This window comes from Gymnodraco acuticeps, unplaced genomic scaffold, assembly GCF_902827175.1.
Source record: "Gymnodraco acuticeps unplaced genomic scaffold, fGymAcu1.1, whole genome shotgun sequence".
NCBI lineage: Eukaryota > Metazoa > Chordata > Actinopteri > Perciformes > Bathydraconidae > Gymnodraco > Gymnodraco acuticeps.
The window spans coordinates 304,755-326,812 of NW_022990675.1; the positions used below are offsets into that span (position 1 = coordinate 304,755).

Sequence of the window (22,058 nt, forward strand, 5' to 3'; positions counted from 1 at the left end):
GCGCACACTGCGCTAACTGCCTCTGATTTTTTGGGGGAGGCATGGAACAAGGAATAGAGTTTGTCAAAAAAGATCTGGAAATGATTGAGCCCTGAGACCTCCTTGACCACATCCCCAACTGCCAGCTCTAGACGATGATTGGAGCAGTGCCACACAAACAGGCTTGGGAATTTACTACACAACTGGGTAGCAACGCCTGTTCTCTTCCCTAGCATGACTGAAGCCCCATCACATGCAAAAGAAACGAAACACTGACCTAAAAAGTCCTCGTTAAAATCTCTTCCAAGACACTCCATTAACGCCATTGTGATGTCATCAGCCGTTGTTCCATCCAACTCGATCAGCTCCCAAAAAAACGTTTCGGGCTCAGCATCAGCTAATGCTGAGCGTAGACACACAATAAGCACCGTTTTTACCACTAATAGTGGTAGATTTCATCGACCAAAACACAGAGTTTTCTTTGGTTTTCTGTAATGTCTTTTGCCATTTTTTTCTTCAGCTCATGAGCTATGTGGTCGATGATTTCGCCACAGGTTTTATTGGAGTGCAAAACCCTGCCCACGTTCAGCCCATTCAGTTTCTGTACATTCAAATCAATTGGCATGTCTGTGAATGGCCGGCTATGTTTGCCAATTTTATATGCCGTTCGAAAAACTCTGATAGTGGTGTCTAATTCAGATTTATGCATAGACTGCACTTGATGTTGAATAGTTTCACGTGAAGCAGATGTAAGGATGTCAGCAGCTTTTACATGGGCTTGTGATTCTTTATGTTCTTTGATTTTTTTTTCTCAGGCTAGCTTGTTGTTTGCCCTTGTCAACACCGAAATGAGACACTGCACACTCACCCCATTCAGTTGACAGTTTCAGTCCTTGTCCAGTGTGTATTCCCAAAGATTTGACATCTCTGCATATCCGACATCCTAGCTTCTTATCTTTAAGAAGGAGCCATGCATTGGTCTTGCAAAATATTGCACCTGGTCCGTTGTCCAGCAGTCAGGTGCATCGCTTTGCCCGGTGTTGGTGGTGGCAGTTGCGCCAGCAGCAGCTAACGTTAGAGGCTCTGGAGGAGGCGGCGGAGCTAGTGCTAATGCTAATGCACTAGAACTTGGAGCAGGAGGATCAACCAAGAAAGCTCCCCATCAGACACAATTTCCAACACAGGCACAGCATTCTCTGTATTTGAAGTTTCTTCCGGCGACAACCGCTGTCTTTTTGCACTTTTATTAATCCACGCTAACATTTTAGAAATGCTAATTTGTGACGTGACTTGCTTTCCTTCTCTCGGGGGCGTGCCTGCTCTGTTCTATCACTCTACATAGCCACCCACTGGGTGGGGAGTTGCACTGCATAAACACAACACACGTGCATCTAGGTATGTAAATTGTAAAGCATTAAAACATGGTTTTACTAACAGTTTTCAGTATGTTGTTACTTCGGGCATTATTATTATTATTATTATTATTTTGAAACGTGTATTACTATTAATCACGGTCAAATAGGTTTAATTTTGACATAGTCGTTTCCACCACAGTATTTACATGGAGAAGATAAGCCCCGCCCCCTCTCCAGCACCTTCTGTTTGAATGACAGGAGTAAACAGCTGACAGCCGCTGTGAAACTCCAGCGGTTAGAGCGATGAGAATGTCCGTTCGGCACCTCATGACTCATCTACTGAGTACCGGGCGGCTGTATATATATATATGGATGTATAATAAGAACGGCGGGAGAGTGTTGAGTACTGGCACGGTGCATGAGTACCGGAGTACCGCCAGCATGCCGGTACTGAGCAAGAAGTGCCGGTACTCCATGGGTCAGAACCAGAAGTGCCGGTACTGCGTACCGGTGAGTACCGGCCCAATTCCACCCCAGCTTCCACCCCAGCTTCCACCCCAGCTTCCACCCCAGCTCCACCCCAGCTTCCACCCCAGCTTGAAGCTTCTACCCCATCTTCCAGCTTCCACCCCAGCTTCCACCCCATCTTCCAGCTTCCGCCCCAGCTTCCACCTGTAGGCTCGGGGGATAGTTATCATCACTCAATGTTCTTTGTAAATCTGTGGAGTGATGAGGCCCGAGCCTAGACGCCAAACTCAAACTATTTGCTGCTTATAATAAACATATTAAGAAACACGTGAGTCGTCTGACTGAAATATATTTATGCAACTATATGATTCACACATCCCCATATGTGTTATATATCATGAGATGCAATTGATTCATTTTGCAGCTGGTAAAGATGGAGCTAATTTTAATTCCTTTTTATACTGCCAGGTATCTTTATCCATAAAAGTACATGTAAAGTAAAAGTACAATACTTGATAACGTTTAATTTGCATCGTTGATTGTTGCATGTTTAGAAGAGCAGGGGAATTTTATGAGATTTTAAAAGATCCTTTACTTTCCTACGCTGTATTTGTTGTGCAAATGACAATAAAGCCTTTAAATCTTTGAATATGGAACTGTGTGTGTGAACTGATTCTCGCAGAAAGCACCCACCCAGCTGTCCTTGGCAGATGTCCGTCCTGTCTGCACCCCCCACGATGAACTTTGGGTTTTCACAGATCTCCTGCAGAAAGACGGGAGAATAACAGGTGGGCGGGAGGGAACAGGGAAGCAACACAGCGGACAGGGGAGAGGAGACACAGGGGCCGGGAGGTGGGGGGGGGACCACACACACACACACACACACACACACACACACCCACACTACACACACACACACACACACACACACACACACACCACACACACACACACACACACACACACACACACACACACCACACACACACCACACACACACACACACACACCACACACACACACACACACACACACACACACACACACACACACACACACACACACACACACACACACACACACACCACACACACACACACACCCACACACACACACACACACACACACACACACACACACACACACACACACACACACACACACACACACACACACACACACACACACACACACCACACACACACACACACACACACACAACACACACACCACACACACACACACACACACACACACACACACACACCACACCACACACAACCACACACCACCACACACACAACACACACAACACACACACACACCACACACACACACACACACACACACACACACACACACACACACACACACACACACACACACACACACACACACAGAGAGAGAGAAACGCCCGAAAGAGAAATGTGTCACTGTGACAAACGTGAGTGGCGAGTTTTCTAAAGTTTACTCTGTGAATGCTAACAGGTATTACGGAGTATTATTACAGAGTTTAAATAATGATTAACTGTCATATTATTGTGTAAAACTACATAAGAGGCCATGCTAAAATAATGATACTGTTAATCTAAGATATGTTGTGCAGTAACGGATACTTTTATATACTAATTGTATTATATTATTTGTATCCATCTATTATTTTGAGAGAGACAATCTGTTATATTTATTTAATTAGTTTTTGGAAGAATGTCAAGAATTGAAGGTTTTATGTCTTTTTTTACATGGATCCTACGAAGAATAAGGCAATAGGCCTATAATAATAATAATAATAATAATAATAATAATACATTTTATTTATAGAGCGTTTTTGAAGGTTCTCAAAAACACTTGATAATCTTAGATCCCATGTGAGACAGCGAGACCCAGCCCGAAATACACACACACCCGCAGCCTGGCTGGGAGTTTGTGTGTGTGACTGTGTGCTCAGGCTGAGTTCTGCGGTGTGTCTCGCTGACCCCACACCAGTGAGCCAGCTCACACTGTCCGCTCCTCGCAGCAGCGAGCCTCGCAACATCCCGCCGAGTGTGTGTGTGTGAGGAAGTCCGCGGATTGGTCCAAATGTAACAGCTCCGCGGATTGGTACATTTGGACCAATCTGCAGAGCCGTTACGTTACGTCACTATACCCAAGAAGTAAACAATGGAAAAAGAGAAATGTCCAACGAGGCGTTCTGGGGCAGCATAGACAGGTCTTCTCTGTGTTAGAGTTTTACTCGCTACAGGGTGCACTTTGAGGGTTTGTGACTCTGCAGACCGTTTACATGCAGAAAAACCTTCACAACACAAGGGGACGGGTGATAACCAGAAAAGCATGACATGGGACCTTTAATAAACAAAACAACTTTAAAAAGATATTTAAAAAAGTAAAGTAAGATAAAGTAAAGTAAGATAAGTGTCACTGTGAGTGTCACTGCAGATAGCGCTGAGGTGTGTGAGGATAAAGTCTGACTCTCAGAATGAGGAAACTGCACTCTGCTCTATTTACTCTGATTTACTGGCCGAACTGGTTTCGCAGCTACGCGTTGATAAATACTTAATTTCTCTCTTTGTAGATAAAAAAACGTCCGATACATTTTCACTTTATTCATCCGACAACACTATCCCAGCAATTAAAGACTCTCTGCGATATAATACCAACACTCATTAAGTAAACATTGAAGTTTCATTTTATTCAGGTGCTTGACCAGTTTTATTCCACATATGTCCATATTCCATGTAAAGCCTATTAGTTACAATATTAGACCCATTAACAGCATATTACAGACTCTCCGCCTTTTAAAGCTGTCAATACTTGTTTAGCCAACTCCCAAAGAAGCTTTATTCATTCAGGTAATTCCAGTTGTATCCCATGTATGACTGTTGTATGCCATTAGAATAGTAAATAGGACAAGTTGTACAGGTAAATATTAAGCCCATCATAAAAGATGACATCACACACATATCTTTCACAACATTTCATTCATTCAACACTTAAAAAACCAGATTCAAGACACATTTGATGTCTCCTTGCTATTTCGACCCGGAGCATCACTCTTCAATCTTAAAATCTACAAGCATCAAGTCATACGTCATACCTTTGGTCTCCTCCATTCGATGTTGACCGGCACGCTCTGGCTGTAGTAGAGCGAGGAGTCTTCAGCGGGGAAGTCTTGGTCCTCAAACAGGACTCCCTTCAGCAGACACTCGTGCCTCAGCTCCTCAAAAGTCTTCCCATCAGACTGTGTGTTCACTGGCTTTTTGGGGTCGGAGCCCCGGCCCGAAAGAGTGGACTGGAGAGGCATCTTCCTCTTCCAGAAAAAGCCAGAAAAATGTATGAAACGTTAGACGGTGTTTGATGGAGTGATTCTCCTGCTGTGTGTTCGGTTTGAAGGAGTGATTCTCCTGCTGTGTGTGTGTGTGTGATGCAGCCTGTCAGGTGGGTAGGGCTGACAGGTACACACACCCTCCGTTCAGAAACAGGTTTGTCCTCCTGTGAGCCTCGCCCGCTCGGTCACCGTCTCTTATCTCTGCCTCTCTTTGGGCTCGGCCGGCGAGAAAAAATGTAAGAATAAATTCCTGAGGATTCGCCAACACACACAGTAAATAGCTCACAGTGTTGTGTACGCTCACAAACTGCTGGGTGGTTGTATCTCAAGTCTGTAGGGACTAGGTTTGGGAACCATATGGTCACTGGTTCAAGTCCCAGAACAGACCAAGTGGTGGGGCCAAATTTCTCCTTGAGCAAGGCATCAGACCCCAACAGTTCTCCCTGAGCGCTGTAAAATAGCTGCTTCCAGATGAGTTCCATATCATTCAGGACAATTCTCAAGTACATTTCAAAAGGTTGCTAAACAATTATCTCATTATTATAAAGTAAAATTGAACTGTGGGTATGAAAGTATTATTAGTTACAATTATTTGTATTTTCTTTTCTTATGATGGCTAAAATTGGATGACCATTTTGGTTTTCATTTCATATTGTAAATTGTATGAAATGATGAGCTGTTTTGTTTTATGTATGTTTATGCATGTGTTGTGTGTGTGTGAGGACCCCAGGAAGAATAGCCAAAGCTCATGCTAGTGCTAATGGGGATCTTGATAAAGAATAACATTAAGTTAAATGTCTTGATTTCACTGTGTTTGTGTGTTGTGAACATGTAAATCCTCCTTTCTTCTTTTATTTAGTTTTGTATATCAAAGTCATTTTTTTTTGTCGTTTCTTGCCTCTTTGTCATTTATTTTTTATCAGTTTTTTGTACAGATTATGTCGCTCCTCTTTCTGTCTCCTTTGTTCTGGGTGTGTCCCCATCTCCTCAGCTGCACCCTGCATCCTCCCACATCCGACTCAACTACTACGACATTCCTGCTGCACACTCACTGGATTCTTCACATTACTCCGCATGAAAGCATTGACAAAATTAAATATTGCAGAACGAGGCGACTTTTCAGAAGGGTTTGCTTGTACTGTACTGTTAACATCTGATACACGCATACACCAAATAGGTTTTTAAAGTACCGATACCTGGGCTTTGGGTTTGGTTCGAAAGCCATCTTTAGTCAATCAGCTGCACCATATTTATCTGTAACAACAACAGACTTGACTTTAACATTGCTTTCCTCACTTTGTAATGGCACATGTGACATAATTACATAAATTAAGATGTACGGAAGGGTTATTAACAAAAATATTGCCACAACTACAACAAAGTTATATCACACACACACACATACCATGTATACATCACTTCAGGGGACATTACATTGACTTACATGCATTTCCTGGAGACTTATCTTAACCTTAACCATAACACGCCTAACCCTAACCCTTAACTTTACCCTAACCCTAAACCTAACCTTCACCCTAAAAGTAATGATTCCCCTTATGGAGACTAGCCTCCCTTACGTCCCCATAAGGGAGACGAGTCCCCACACCTGACTGTGCAAACAGATTTAAGTCCCCGCAATTATAGTAATGCTAGGGGACACACACACCGATCGATATTAATAATGGTTTGTGGCGCCTATCTTCTACCAAAACACATGTTCAATTCTCTTGATTGTGATCTTAATCATTGCACAACAACTATGTAAGTAAAAGTCCTGCATTCAAAGTATTTGCATTAAAACAAGAAGAATTACTTAAAGGTGAAAGCCCTCATTCTGCCGGGTCTCATCTTTACTTTACAGTCAATAAATCGTAATTTAATTGTTGATTGTTCACTCAGTTGCCAGTTTAGTAACACCATGTTTAACCTAATTCAGTCTGATATACACATCGAACTACTCTACACATATTAGAGTTAACATTAGCATAACATTAAACATTAGTGTAGCAGTGATATTAATACAGAAACATTGCATATAATAGGTGAACATTGACATGATATTGACGTAAATAAGGTTTTGAATGCAGGACTTTTACTCGTAGTGGAGTATTTTAAAAGTATGTTTTTAGTAGTTGTACTCCCTCTGTGAACGTCTCTCTGTAAAATGCAGAACATGCCAAGCGTTACTTGTTGATCCTGCAGGGAGCGAAGCTTTAATGTTTGTTTTGTTCAACAAGATCTCTATCAATAGTTCCCTCCCATCGGTGTTCTTCAACATCCGGCTCAAACATCATCTTTATATATAAATAAAATGATAACTTAAAAAGGTGATTGGGTTTTTCGTCATCCTGATAATATATCAAACCTATAAACTTTAAGATAAGGATCAGATCACTTTAATAACCAGGTGATGTATATTTAAGGTGAAGCCGTCCCTCCAGTTCAGGTTTAACCACATACAGTTCGTATCAGAGTTGTTTTGATGAGTCTCAGCTCAACAAGAGAGACTCAAACAAGTTAATCAGAAGTAACAAAAGAACAAGAAGGACAAGTGAAGAGCGCAGACCTCCTTTAAAGCCAAATGTCCTATCTTACAATGTTAAAGAAAGTGGAAAATAATGTGGATATCCACCACAAACATCTGCTCCAAACATTTTAGGGGCAGGAGAGGACTCTTTAAAGTAGAGACACTACATACTGATATACACCTGAACATCAGCAGGAGAGGACTCTTTAAAGTAGAGACACTACATACTGATATACACCTGAACATCAGCAGGAGAGGACTCTTTAAAGTAGAGACACTACATACTGATATACACCTGAACATCAGCAGGAGAGGACTCTTTAAAGTAGAGACAATACATACTGATATACACCTGAACATCAGCAGGAGAGACTCTTTAAAGTAGAGCAATACATACTGATATACACCTGAAAATCAGCAGGAGAGGACTCTTTAAAGTAGAGACACTACATACTGATATACACCTGAACATCAGCAGGAGAGGACTCTTTAAAGTAAGACACTACATACTGATATACACCTGAACATCAGCAGGAGAGGACTCTTTAAGTAGAGACACTACATACTGATATACACCTGAACATCAGCAAGGAGAGGACTCTTTAAAGTAAGAGACACTACATACTGATATACACCTGAACATCAGCAGGAGAGGACTCTTTAAAGTAGAGACACTACATACTGATATCCACCTGAACATCAGCAGGAGAGGACTCTTTTAAAGTAGAGGCACTACATACTGATATACACCTGAACATCAGCAGGAGAGGACTCCTTTAAAGTAGAGACACTACATACTGATATACACCTGAACATCAGCAGGAGAGGACTCTTTACAAGTAGAGACCCTACATACTGATATACACCTGAACATCAGCAGGAGAGGACTCTTTAAAGTAGAGACACTACATACTGATATACACCTTGAACATCAAGCAGGAGAGGACTCTTTAAAGTAGAGACACTCACATACTGATTACACCTGAACATCAGCAGGAGAGGACTCTTTAAAGTAGAGGCACTACATACTGATCATACACCTGAACATCAGCAGGAGAGGACTCTTTAAAGTAGAGACACTACATGCTGATATACACCTGAACATCAGCAGGAGAGGACTCTTTAAAGTAGAGACACTACATACTGATATACACCTGAACATCAGCAGGAGAGGACTCTTTTCAAGTAGAGACACTCCATACTGATATACCCCTGAAACATCAGCAGGAGAGAGGACTCTTTAAAGTAGAGACACTACATACTGATATACACCTGAACATCAGCAGGAGAGGACTCTTTAAAGTAGAGACACTAGATAATGATATACACCTGAACATCAGCAGGAAGAGGACTCTTTAAAGTAGAGACACTAGATAATGATATACACCTGAACATCAGCAGGAGAGGACTCTTTAAAGTAGAGACACTACATACTGATATACACCTGAACATCAGCAGGAGAGGACTCTTTAAAGTAGAGACACTACATACTGATATACACCTGAACATCAGCAGGAGAGGACTCTTTAAAGTAGAGACACTACATACTGATATACACCTGAACATCAGCAGGAGAGGACTCTTTAAAGTAGAGACACTACATACTGATATACACCTGAACATCAGCAGGAGAGCACTCTTTAAAGTAGAGACACTACATACTGATATACACCTGAACATCAGCAGGAGAGGACTCTTTAAAGTAGAGACACTACATACTGATATACACCTGAACATCAGCAGGAGAGGACTCTTTAAAGTAGAGACACTACATACTGATATACACCTGAACATCAGCAGGAGAGGACTCTTTAAAGTAGAGACACTACATACTGATATACACCTGAACATCAGCAGGAGAGGACTCTTTAAAGTAGAGACACTACATACTGATATACATCTGAACATCAGCAGGAGAGGACTCTTTAAAGTAGAGGACACTACATACTGATATACACCTGAACATCAGCAGGAGAGGACTCTTTAAAGTAGAGACACTACATACTGATATACACCTGCACATCAGCAGGAGAGGACTCTTTAAAGTAGAGACACTACATACTGATATACACCTGAACATCAGCAGGAGAGGACTCTTTAAAGTAGAGACACTACATACTGATATACACCCTGAACATCAGCAGGAGAGCACTCTTTAAAGTAGAGACACTACATACTGATATACACCTGAACATCAGCAGGAGAGGACTCTTTAAAGTAGAGACACTACATACTGATATACCACCTGAACATCAGCAGGAGAGGACTCTTTAAAGTAGAGACACTACATACTGATATACACCTGAACATCAGCAGGAGAGGACTCTTTAAAGTAGAGACACTACATACTGATATACACCTGAACATCAGCAGAAGAGGACTCTTTAAAGTAGAGACACTACATACTGATATACACCTGAACATCAGCAGGAGAGGACTCTTTAAAGTAGAGACACTACATACTGATATACACCTGAACATCAGCAGGAGAGGACTCTTTAAAGTAGAGACTCTACATACTGATATCCCCCTGAACATCAGCAGGAGAGGACTCTTTAAAGTAGAGACACTACATACTGATATACACCTGAACATCAGCAGGAGAGGACTCTTTAAAGTAGAGACACTACATACTGATATACACCTGAGCATCAGCAGGAGAGGACTCTTTAAAGTAGAGACACTACATACTGATATACACCTGAACATCAGCAGGAGAGGACTCTTTAAAGTAGAGACACTACGTACTGATATACACCTGAACATCAACAGGAGAGGACTCTTTAAAGTAGAGACTCTACATACTGATATCCCCCTGAACATCAGCAGGAGAGGACTCTTTAAAGTAGAGACACTACATACTGATATACACCTGAGCATCAGCAGGAGAGGACTCTTTAAAGTAGAGACACTACGTACTGATATACATCTGAACATCAGCAGGAGAGGACTCTTTAAAGTAGAGACACTACATACTGATATACACCTGAACATCAGCAGGAGAGGACTCTTTAAAGTAGAGACACTACATACTGATATACACCTGAACATCAGCAGGAGAGGACTCTTTAAAGTAGAGACACTACATACTGATATACACCTGAACATCAGCAGGAGAGGACTCTTTAAAAGTAGAGACACTACATACTGATATACACCTGAACATCAGCAGGAGAGGACTCTTTAAAGTAGAGACACTACATACTGATATACACCTGAGCATCAGCAGGAGAGGACTCTTTAAAGTAGAGACACTACATACTGATATACACCTGAACATCAGCAGGAGAGGACTCTTTAAAGTAGAGACACTACATACTGATATACACCTGAACATCAGCAGGAGAGGACTCTTTAAAGTAGAGACACTACATACTGATATACACCTGAACATCAGCAGGAGAGGACTCTTTAAAGTAGAGACACTACATACTGATATACACCTGAACATCAGCAGGAGAGGACTCTTTAAAGTAGAGACACTACATACTGATATACACCTGAACATCAGCAGGAGAGGACTCTTTAAAGTAGAGACACTACATACTGATATACACCTGAACATCAGCAGGAGAGGACTCTTTAAAGTAGAGACACTACATACTGATATACACCTGAACATCAGCAGGAGAGGACTCTTTAAAGTAGAGACACTACATACTGATATACACCTGAACATCAGCAGGAGAGGACTCTTTAAAGTAGAGACACTACATACTGATATACACCTGAACATCAGCAGGAGAGGACTCTTTAAAGTAGAGACACTACATACTGATATACACCTGAACATCAGCAGGAGAGGACTCTTTAAAGTAGAGACACTACATACTGATATACACCTGAACATCAGCAGGAGAGGACTCTTTAAAGTAGAGACACTACATACTGATATACACTAAACATCAAGCAGGAGAGGCCTCTTTAAAGTAGAGACACTACATACTGATATACACCTGAACATCAGCAGGAGAGGACCTTTAAAGTAGAGGCACTACATACTGATATACACCTGAACATCAGCAGGAGAGGACTCTTTAAAGTAGAGACACTACATACTGATATACACCTGAACATCAGCAGGAGAGAGGACTCTTTAAAGTAGAGACACTACATACTGATATACACCTGAACATCAGCAGGAGAGGACTCTTTAAAGTAGAGACACTACATACTGATATACACCTGAACATCAGCAGGAGAGGTCTCTTTAAAGTAGAGGCACTACATACTGATATACACCTGAACATCAGCAGGAGAGGTCTCTTTAAAGTAGAGGCACTACATACTGATGTACACCTGAACATCAGCAGGAGAGGACTCTTTAAAGTAGAGACACTACGTACTGATATACACCTGAACATCAGCAGGAGAGCACTCTTTAAAGTAGAGACACTACATACTGATATACACCTGAGCATCAGCAGGAGAGGACTCTTTAAAGTAGAGACACTACATACTGATATACACCTGAACATCAGCAGGAGAGGACTCTTTAAAGTAGAGACACTACATACTGATATACACCTGAACATCAGCAGGAGAGGACTCTTTAAGTATAGAGACACTACATTACTGATATTACACCTGAACATCAGCAGGAGAGGACTCTTAAAGTAGAGACACTACATACTGATATACACCTGAACATCAGCAGGAGAGGACTCTTTAAAGTAGAGACACTACATACTGATATACACCTGAACATCAGCAGGAGAGGACTCTTTACAGTAGAGACACTACATACTGATATACACCTGAACATCAGCAGGAGAGGACTCTTTAAAGTAGAGACACTACATACTGATATACACCTGAACATCAGCAGGAGAGGACTCTTTAAAGTAGAGACACTACATACTGATATACACCTGAACATCAGCAGGAGAGGACTCTTTAAAGTAGAGACACTACATACTGATATACACCTGAACATCAGCAGGAGAGGACTCTTTAAAGTAGAGACACTACATACTGATATACACCTGAACATCAGCAGGAGAGGACTCTTTAAAGTAGAGACACTACATACTGATATACACCTGAACATCAGCAGGAGAGGACTCTTTAAAGTAGATACACTACATACTGATATACACCTAAAACATCAGCAGGAGAGGACTCTTTAAACTAGAGGACACTACATACTGATATACACTGAACATCAGCAGGAGAGGACTCTTTAAAGTAGAGACACTACATACTGATATACACCTGAACATCAGCAGGAGAGGACTCTTTAAAGTAGAGACACTACATACTGATATACACCTGAACATCAGCAGGAGAGGACTCTTTAAAGTAGAGACACTACATACTGATATACACCTGAACATTCAGCAGGAGAGGTCTCTTAAAGTAGAGGCACTACATACTGATATACACCTGAACATCAGCAGGAGAGGACTCTTTAAAGTAGAGACACTACATACTGATATACACCTGAACATCAGCAGGAGAGGACTCTTTAAAGTAGAGACACTACATACTGATATACACCTGAACATCAGCAGGAGAGGACTCTTTAAAGTAGAGGCACTACATACTGATATACACCTGAACATCAGCAGGAGAGGACTCTTTAAAGTAGAGGCACTACATACTGATATACACCTGAACATCAGCAGGAGAGGACTCTTTAAAGTAGAGACACTACGTACTGATATACACCTGAACATCAGCAGGAGAGCACTCTTTAAAGAAAGTGGAACATTATTTGTATATCCACCCTTCACATATGCTCCAAATTTTAAACGGTTCTTCACCTTTCCGGCAAATTTCATGAAAATCACAGCGTGTTTTTTTAAAATATAAGATATAGAAATATTCTGTCTGTCATAAGGATCTGCTTCCATTTGTTGATTCATATCCCTGTTCAGCTTTTACCCAGATGAGGTTGGCCTATAGACTCTGGAAAATTGTTATCAATATGTTTCTACATTCTGATGCTCATGTATTTTTTAAAACCAGAAGATGTATTGGTGAAGTGAAAAGTAGAGACAGATAGTGAATAATAATAATAATAATAATAATAATTTCAATTTATATAGCGCCTTTCACGAAACCCAAGGACGCTTTACAATGGGAAGTAACAAAACAAAAAGTAATAATAAAGATACATAGGCTGAAGAAAACAAAAACAGGAACAGGTTGATGGGTACTGTATATTAGTTGAGGCCAAAGGCCTGAGTGAACAGATGGTGTTTGAGGTGTTTTTTGAAGGTGTCCAGAGTGTCTGCATTCCTGATTGCAGAGGGGAGAGAATTCCAGAGGGTGGGGGCTGCGACACTGAAGGCTCTGTTGCCAAATGTTTTACGCTTGGAGCGCTGGATGGAGAGCAGCCCTTTGTCAGAGGACCGCAGGTGACGAGAGGGGGTGTAGGGCTGAAGGAGGTCAGAGATGTATGGAGGGGCTAGGGAGTGGAGAGATTTGTAAGTTAGCAGGAGGAGTTTGTACTGGATGCGTGACTTGACCGGGAGCCAGTGAAGGTGGATGAGGGTAGGGGTGATGTGTTGCCAGGGCTTAGTGTGGGTGAGGAGCCTGGCTGCAGAGTTCTGGACATACTGGAGCCTGTCCAGGGCTTTGCTGGTGACCCCGAACAGAACTCCATTGCAGTAGTCCAGACGAGAAGAGATGAAGGTATGAATTAATGTTTCTGCAACGGGGTCGGGGAGAGAGGGCCGGAGTCTGGAGATGTTTCGTAGGTGAAAGAAAGCAGTTTTGACAGTAGATCTGATGTGGGAGTTGAAGGTGAGGCTGGAGTCATAATAATATAATCATGAGGTGCAGCCCCATATTGCGAAAACAATGTCATCGACACAGTAAACCTGCTGTAAACACAATGAAGACATTTCAAACCAGAAGATATTTCTCCTTAAAGCCGACTCACCTCCTCCTCCAGTACGTCACGTTTCTTTTCTGTAAACCTGTGGACAAATAGAAAATCTCCTTTTCAAAGTTATGAAGAAAATAATCTAACAGAAGCATTTTTCAAATAAATTCTGTTATTTATTCCATGTTTTTAGGGCTACAGGAGGGAACGACAGTTTCCTGACAAACATAAAACACGTCTTCCAGGTTGAAACCATGAATATCCAAAAAACAACTTTGTATATATATAAAAGAAATACAATCACACTTTCAACGTGTGATATCTGAATCAATGTGTTTAAGCCCTCTGTAAGCACAACCTGGATGGCGACACTTGGTAGCCAAAATATTACAAAAATACAGTTTATTTACACTTTTTAAACATTGCAGTTTGTGCCACTCGCAGAATAATGCGAAAAATACAGCCTTTGATTCTTAGAGATTTCCTCAACAAGGCTATTTACAATTTTGTTTTACTTAGACAAACCTAGAGAAGAAACAACCACTTCCTGTTCGGGTGTTTTTTAAAGTTCCCATGGTCTTTAGTGTTTGTATGTGACCTTTGAGACCCTTAAAACATCCTAATACAGTCTCTGAACTCCATGAACGTCAAAGCAACACATGTTCTCCTTTCCTGAAAATGTTCTTCCTGTAGACATCGATTTGTTTAACAACATAAACTGATATAGAATTGGGATGATATCCTCTCTGTCTGTAATGGATAGACCTTATGATAGCTGTGGTATCAGATGATAAATGCATTTGTAACATATAGGAGAGGGGGCAGCAGATGAAAAGTACTTGCAGGTAAAACAAAGAGATCTTTGAAGGAGTAGTTTGACATTTAGATAATATTCATTGTTTGCTGTGTTACCCCGAGTCCTCATACGTCTGTTTTCACTGCATAAAGAAAAGACAAACCTCATTTACATTCGTTCCTACTTTAGTGCCCAAAGGATAGCCTGAGGACAGAAACAAAGGGTATCCATGACAATAAGCCATAGACCACCTGAGGAGTGTCTGTCGCACCAAGAATCAAAAACTGTCAAGTGCCGAAAGCCAAAAATACATTTCTGGTCAGATTTATCATCTCGTCGTTTACAGATCCTTCCTGATTCAAATTAAAATGTTAAGACACTTTCTTGTACCTGGGCTTGTGTTTGGAAACTACTAGGTTTATTTTCTTATATGAAAAAACTAAAAATGTTTGTAGTAAAGCATATTTAAATTCCTCAAAGCAATGTATTAAAATAAAGGTTTGTTTTGACCTCAGCAAACGAGATTAACACTTCAGACGATACTCAGCCCTTCCCACAGGATCAGCTTCACCTGTAGGTTCTTAAGAGGTTTCAGAATTCTTTGAAAGTGTTTTGCTTTGTTTGTTTGACAAAGCTGGGCTAGCAGTTTCCCCCCCGTTGCCATTATGTATGCTAAGCTAGGCTAACACCTCCTTGATCTCTGTTTTGGACGCTCTGGTATTAAAATGACTGAGTAAAACAGCTCAACAAGTTTCTCTAAATGTCATTCGCACATCGTGTTAAACAGGTGGAAGTGTCGGTCACTGCAGAAGGTGCTGATAATATTCTGTACAGCACAAACAGCTCATCCCATAATACTAATTGGTGCAGTCTGTTTTGGCGTTCACCTTTTTAAAGATATAGTCTATGGTATTTTCTCAGGTCAGCATTTTCTTTTTTTTTGGGGGGGGTAAAACTATTTTTTTGCAGATTGGGTTTTTGTTTTATTCCACAGGAAGAATATTTTCCAACAGTCACATTTGATATGCTGCATTTAGAGATCATAAGACTTGTGCACGACAGCTATTAACCAGCAAGGCACCAGACCTTCAGACTGAGGAATTATTTAATACTGACATCTAGTGGAGACGCTTTGGTAATTAGACAATAACACAGAAGAGAAGTTATAATTGGTCTGGAAGTGAGTGTCCAAGCCAGCTCTGAAAAGAGGGAGGAAATCTCACTCTTGTGCAGGTGTTGCCATTAACCCGTAGGAGTCTCAGTGAAGAAAACTGGTATAAACTGGTGAATATAAACAAAACTGTGGCTACTGTTCTGTTTTCTCCTGAGCTGTTCCGCTCACCAGCAGCAGGTTGCAGGCCATAAACTGGACGTTCAGCACGTTGCTGGTGTTCCCCGTGTAAAGTCCCACCATTTCATTAGACGACCCATCGGCTGGCGCCACGCCGTGAGAGTTTCTGATGTCCCACACCCGCACCGAGTTGTCTATAGAGGACGAGGCCACCAGGCTGCTGTCGGGGCTGAAGGACAGGCTGGTGACGCTGTCCGTGTGTCCCCTCAGGTCTTTAAACAACGACCCTGAAGCTAAGTCCCACAGCTTCACCCTCTGGTCCTCTCCGGCGGACGCTAAGTACTTCCCGTTGGGGGAGAAGGCGAGAGACAGCACGGGGCCTCTGTGTCCGGTGAACAGGCGGACAGACGCCCCCTGCTGGGTGCTCCACAGACGCACCGTTTTATCCGTGGATCCGGTGGCCAGGTAGCTTGAGTTCGGGTGGAATTTGACGCAGTCGACGTCCGCCAGGTGCCCGGCGTAGATCCGCAGCGGATACGTGCGGGAGAACGTCCAGAGGCGTGCGGTGCGGTCTTGGGACCCGCTGGCGAAGTAAAGGCTGCAGGGGCTGAGGTCCACGTCCCACACGGGGTAGGCGTGTCCGCGGTACAGCGCCGTGTTGGTGAAGCTGCCCAGGTCCCAGTAGCGCACCGTGGTGTCCTCGGAGCAGGAGAGCAGGCCGGAGCTGTCCGTCAGGAAGGCCGTGCGAAACACCGGGCCGCTGTGACCTCGCAGCGTCTTGACCTCGCTGCCGGAGCCGTCCTCCTCCTCCTCCTGGGGAGAAACAACGAGACATGTGGCGTTACCCGTCTATTTCCCTTTTGAAATTGTTTGACAGGGAGTTGGGATTATGTGAAAATAAACATCTGTTGAATAAACTACCATTTCAAATGTATCAATTGTAAAACATTTTGTTTAATATGGATTCATCTGTAGATTGTTATAAATTCAAAAACATTTTTACAACAGTGACAGTTTTCATAATACCGTCTTTAATTTTAAGAATTAAGATCAAATAATCAGTGTTTATTTGCAACAGCAAGCAAATATAAGATGAAGAGGTGCAGCCCCATATTGCGAAAACAATGTCATCGACACAGTAAACCTGCTGTAAACACAATGAAGACATTTCAAACCAGAAGATATTTCTCCTTAAAGCCGACTCACCTCCTCCTCCAGTACGTCACAGGCCAGGTGAATGTGCGACACGTCGACCTGATGCGGTTTGGCTTTCAGTTTCCTGGCTCTCAGGCTCCACAGCTTCACGGTGGAGCTGTCGAATCCGGCGGAGAGCAGCCGGTTGTCGGCAGAAACCTCCGCTGTGTTCAGCATCTGCTCCGTGTTGTGGAAGGCGTAGAAACACACGGTGGTGAGCGTGGGCGGGCCCTCACAGACTTTCTTGATGCAGTCCTGAAGAGCCTCGAGGGCCACTTCGCTCTGAGGGATCCCTGCAGGAACCTCCACCCCGTCCCCACCCTCCACTCCGTCTACTCCTGCCCAGGAGGAGGAGGGGTTTGGGGCAGCAGTCGCCCCACTGGCAGCTCCATAAAGCTGGTAGTCTGTGCGCACGGACGCGGTGACCTAGGATAGCATAATACTTTATTGGTCAGATCAAATCTGAAATTTGACTTGCATCACAGCAGCTCCATGTGTCAAGACACCATACATCAAGGCTTTTATTGTCATGTGTACATAGCTACAGTGTAGTTATGACAATGAAAATCTTAGGTGCTCAAAACATGCTCAAAGACCCCGTAGCGTGCATTTGATCTGGGATTCAGCTCTCACCTCCACCTGCAGGTGTGTGTTCAGCGCCCTGCAGATGGCGCTGTTGTCCTCACTCTGCAGGTATCGCAGCAGGTAGCTGTACGCCGGCTCCGTCAGGTGCACCACGTACTTGTGCTCCAGGAAAGCGCTCAGTTTGGGGTTGGCTGCGACGTCCTGAGAGGTGAGAACATGACGGAGCTGCTCTATGGTGGCGCGCTGCTCGCTGTCCTGCAGGAAGAGGGTGTGGAAACGGCTGTAAAAACCATCCACTGCCCCCTTCAGGCCGCAGTGCACCAAGTCCAGGTGGAGGTAGACGAACAGCGGGTAGAGGAGGCCGCTCACCTCCTTCGCCCAGGATATTTCTGTTTCTGATTATTGAGAAACAAACATAGTGTTCAAGGTTCTTATTGTCATGTGTACATAGCTACAGTGTAGTTGTGACAATGAAATTCTTAGGTCACAGGCTCCTCCTACAGTGCAACACAATACAAGGGGAAATAGTGCAAGTAAATAACTATATAATATAATAGAAATAGAAATAGTGCAGAATAGTTGGAATGTTGATTATTGATATATAAGTTGCAAACAGATGAATGTTTATGGATGTTCTTTCAAAAGTTCAGGTGTTTAACAGTCTGATGGCCTGTGGGATGAAACTGTCCCTTAGTCTGGTGGTTTTAGTCCGTTCTCAGGGTTTTGTAATAAAAAAAAAGTACTTGGAGCAATTTATTTGCATGGCTGACAATGTGGAGTAAATACAAAAACAAAAATCACAGTATTTATGACCAAATTCCTTAAAAGCAATATTGCTAAAATATTTAATGATTGATTTTTGGTGCTATCAAAAATGATCTAGTAATGAGATATTCATAAATAATCAAATCAATCCAACAATCAAAGGCAAACAATAAAAAGAAAATATCAAAAATCTCTCAAGATCTGGCAATGACAATATCATACCATATTTTCCAGACGTGTGATTTGGTGGATTTTTGGATTTGATACCTGAGAGGAAGGAGCGCAGCCTGGAGAACTGAGCCTCGTACTGCTGCGGCTCGGACTGGCACGGCGCCGCAGAGACGATGTTGGCACAACCCGACTCCGTCTGCACTGCTCAGAGAGGGAGGTTCAGGAGAGAGTACAAGTAGATATGTTAGTTGTTAGAAAAATATCACTGGTCCCCAACTTGAGCTTCAATCTCAGGATCCGTGTATCTGTGATCCTCTCCAGAATGGAAGGAGTCATCACATACAGAGCATCAACTAGTTCCTGAACAGTGTCCTTCACATGCTGATATCCAAGAGAGGGAGTTACACAGTCACAAGATGGAGGAATAGAAAGCAGTATTCAAAGTTTACTTCAGATTAGCTCCACGTCAGAAATGAGCATGCTTGTCATATGTCTCTCTCCATAGAGGCTGAATCATCATGTTAATCACATAGCTATCATATGCCTCAAACAGTCCTGATGCTCTTCTAGGTAATCACACATCCTGTCATGAACACAGCTACAGTTGGGATACCTTTGTTATCATGTTACTCTCTTATTGGAAGAGGACATTCACTATTTTCCCAACATTAGTGCAAGTAAAATATCCATTATGCAGAATAGGCTGTTTTTAGAGTGTCCAACATACCAATTTAAAAACACCCCATGGTTCATTTGACACATACCTGCACAGAACTGAATAGCTCCTTCACTTTAAAACACATACATTTTTACTTAATTATTTTCACATGTTCTATTAAAACTACTTTATGTTCTTTGATGTGACTGTTTTGCTATGAGTTTATTGTTATTCACCAAAACATAAAGACAAATTCCTTCGAATTGCAAACCTAAGAAGTCCATTATCATGTTTTGTATGTAAAAAAAACGAGCTACTAAATAAAGGTTTTGAAGAAGAAATACTATAGTTCTCTTTGACCTGTTGTGGTGACATATATCTGATGTGAAAGACAAATGGTATTTGTTTAGTTATCACCTGAGAGGCTGGCAGCCATCTCCTCCGCTGACTGGAAGAGCTTGGCTCCTTTCAGAGACCCGTCAGTTTCCACATACTGCCGCCGCTTCAGGTACTGAGTCACGGCACACTGGATCTGCTCAGTGCGAACCCGCTTCATGGCCTGGAAAACACATAAACACATTTGTTTTTGTATCAGTGTTGGGAATGTAATTTTCTCAAGTAAAGTACTTAAGTACAATGTTGACCTACTCAGAATCAGGATACTTTTATTAGTCCCACAGAGGGGACATTTACGTTGATACAGCAGAAAAAAGCCAGCTTAATGTTCCCTAAGAAGCATGCATACAAAAGTTATAATAACGGATACTATATAATACTTTTACCGTACTTGTATTTCCTACTTCTACTCCACTTCATTGGGAAATATTGTACAGCTCTTTCCTTTACTTTTGTCTGACAGCTTATGTTCATATTCAGAATATTAAAAAGAAAATAATTATAATCAATAAATACATATTTTGTTACATCATGCTATGTTGTGGATATCAAATCAATTCCACCTTTGCCAGCTACACCAATGAAGTAATATATTTATCTAGAGCTGCAATGATTATTATTAACCAACTAATCAATGGGTCTAGTTTTTGTCAACTGTTCTAAAGTAATTTTGTATGCAAATAATATCAGAAGATGACATTTTGCCGTATATTTTGATAATAGTGGAATAAAGTATAAACCATAGACTTTATATATAAAAAGGTATACACATATTTCAAATAAAAACGTTAACACATCTACAGTAGAAAATACATTTATCACAAGTATTACACAATGTAAAATATTCAAGATAAATTAAAATGCTCTGTGAAAGACAAACATATTGCAGCCTCAGACATAGATGTATACTACAGTACTACTTACTATAAGCGAGCTAATGTGTTTACAAAGGCATTTCACATAAAATACACCTTCAGTGACGATCTACATACATACGTTAGAATGAAAACGAGTGTGTAAGCTTGAAATATCACAGTATTAACGCGTAAATCTAGTCTAAAAGCCGGCATGTTTCCACATTAGAGGAAGATGTTCGAGCTGAGCTAACGGCTAAGCTAAGCAGCTAAGCTAACGGGCCTCCAGACTTTACGCGGGATTTGATCCGGTTCCGTTAGCACAGCCGATTGGATCTCGGTACTCACTGCATATCGTGGAGTTCCTCTCCGTGCTCAGGTACTGTGTGAGAGATGGAGGAGTTTTAACTCTGTTCCCGGGTGAAACTACGCCAGTCGCTGCCACTCCATCGTGTGTTCCGCCCCCCGGTCAGGCTCCATTAAAACATGCTAAGTTAGCTAGCCGCTCTCATCTCTGTTGTGGCTAACCGCTACCGGTGATCGACCCGAGCTCCTGGCTTTCCCTTATCAACACCTCTTGAGGGTCTACTACCTATGCCTGGGCCTTATTGAACAATTATTCCAATACATCAGAAAAAGGCACATGTACATCAGTGTTCATTAATTCAAAACTAAGGGCTTAATTAATGGAAAACAGAAACAACATACTTACTTACTTAAACCTATTTAAATGCATTATTGATTTCCCCTCAAGGGATTAAAAGAGCGTGTGTTCTTCTCCTAACGTTTTCAATGTAGCCTATGACTTTTACTTACAGTGGTGTATTTTTCACATTGGTATTAGTAACACTTTATTTTTTTA

General features: G+C 42.0%; 2 protein-coding genes across 4 annotated transcripts in view; both read right to left on the bottom strand.

Moving 5' to 3' along the window:
* capn9 (calpain 9) overlaps positions 1-5,239 on the bottom strand; it is a 31,228-nt gene extending 25,989 nt beyond the window's left edge. Inside the window, 2 exon segments of the mRNA XM_034230094.1 lie at positions 2,496-2,565; positions 4,897-5,239. Of these exon segments, the coding sequence (XP_034085985.1) occupies positions 2,496-2,565; positions 4,897-5,103 (277 nt within the window). The 5' untranslated portion in view covers positions 5,104-5,239.
* Positions 5,240-14,640: 9,401 nt separating this feature from the next.
* On the bottom strand, positions 14,641-21,754 carry taf5l (TAF5-like RNA polymerase II, p300/CBP-associated factor (PCAF)-associated factor). 3 transcript variants are annotated; one of them, XM_034230110.1, is made up of 6 exons: positions 21,545-21,754; positions 20,364-20,505; positions 19,385-19,489; positions 18,401-18,747; positions 17,780-18,193; positions 14,641-17,386 (listed from the first exon to the last, which is right to left on the bottom strand). In XM_034230110.1, the coding sequence occupies exons 2-6, from the start codon at positions 20,500-20,502 to the stop codon at positions 16,589-16,591; spliced, it is 1,803 nt and encodes a 600-aa protein (XP_034086001.1). In that variant the 5' UTR covers positions 20,503-20,505; positions 21,545-21,754; the 3' UTR covers positions 14,641-16,588. The 3 variants fall into 3 exon arrangements, with proteins under 3 accessions (XP_034086001.1, XP_034086000.1, XP_034086002.1); XM_034230109.1 differs by having other exon boundaries at positions 19,340-19,489; XM_034230111.1 differs by lacking the exon at positions 21,545-21,754 and adding an exon at positions 20,595-20,611.
* Positions 21,755-22,058: the final 304 nt, after the last annotated feature.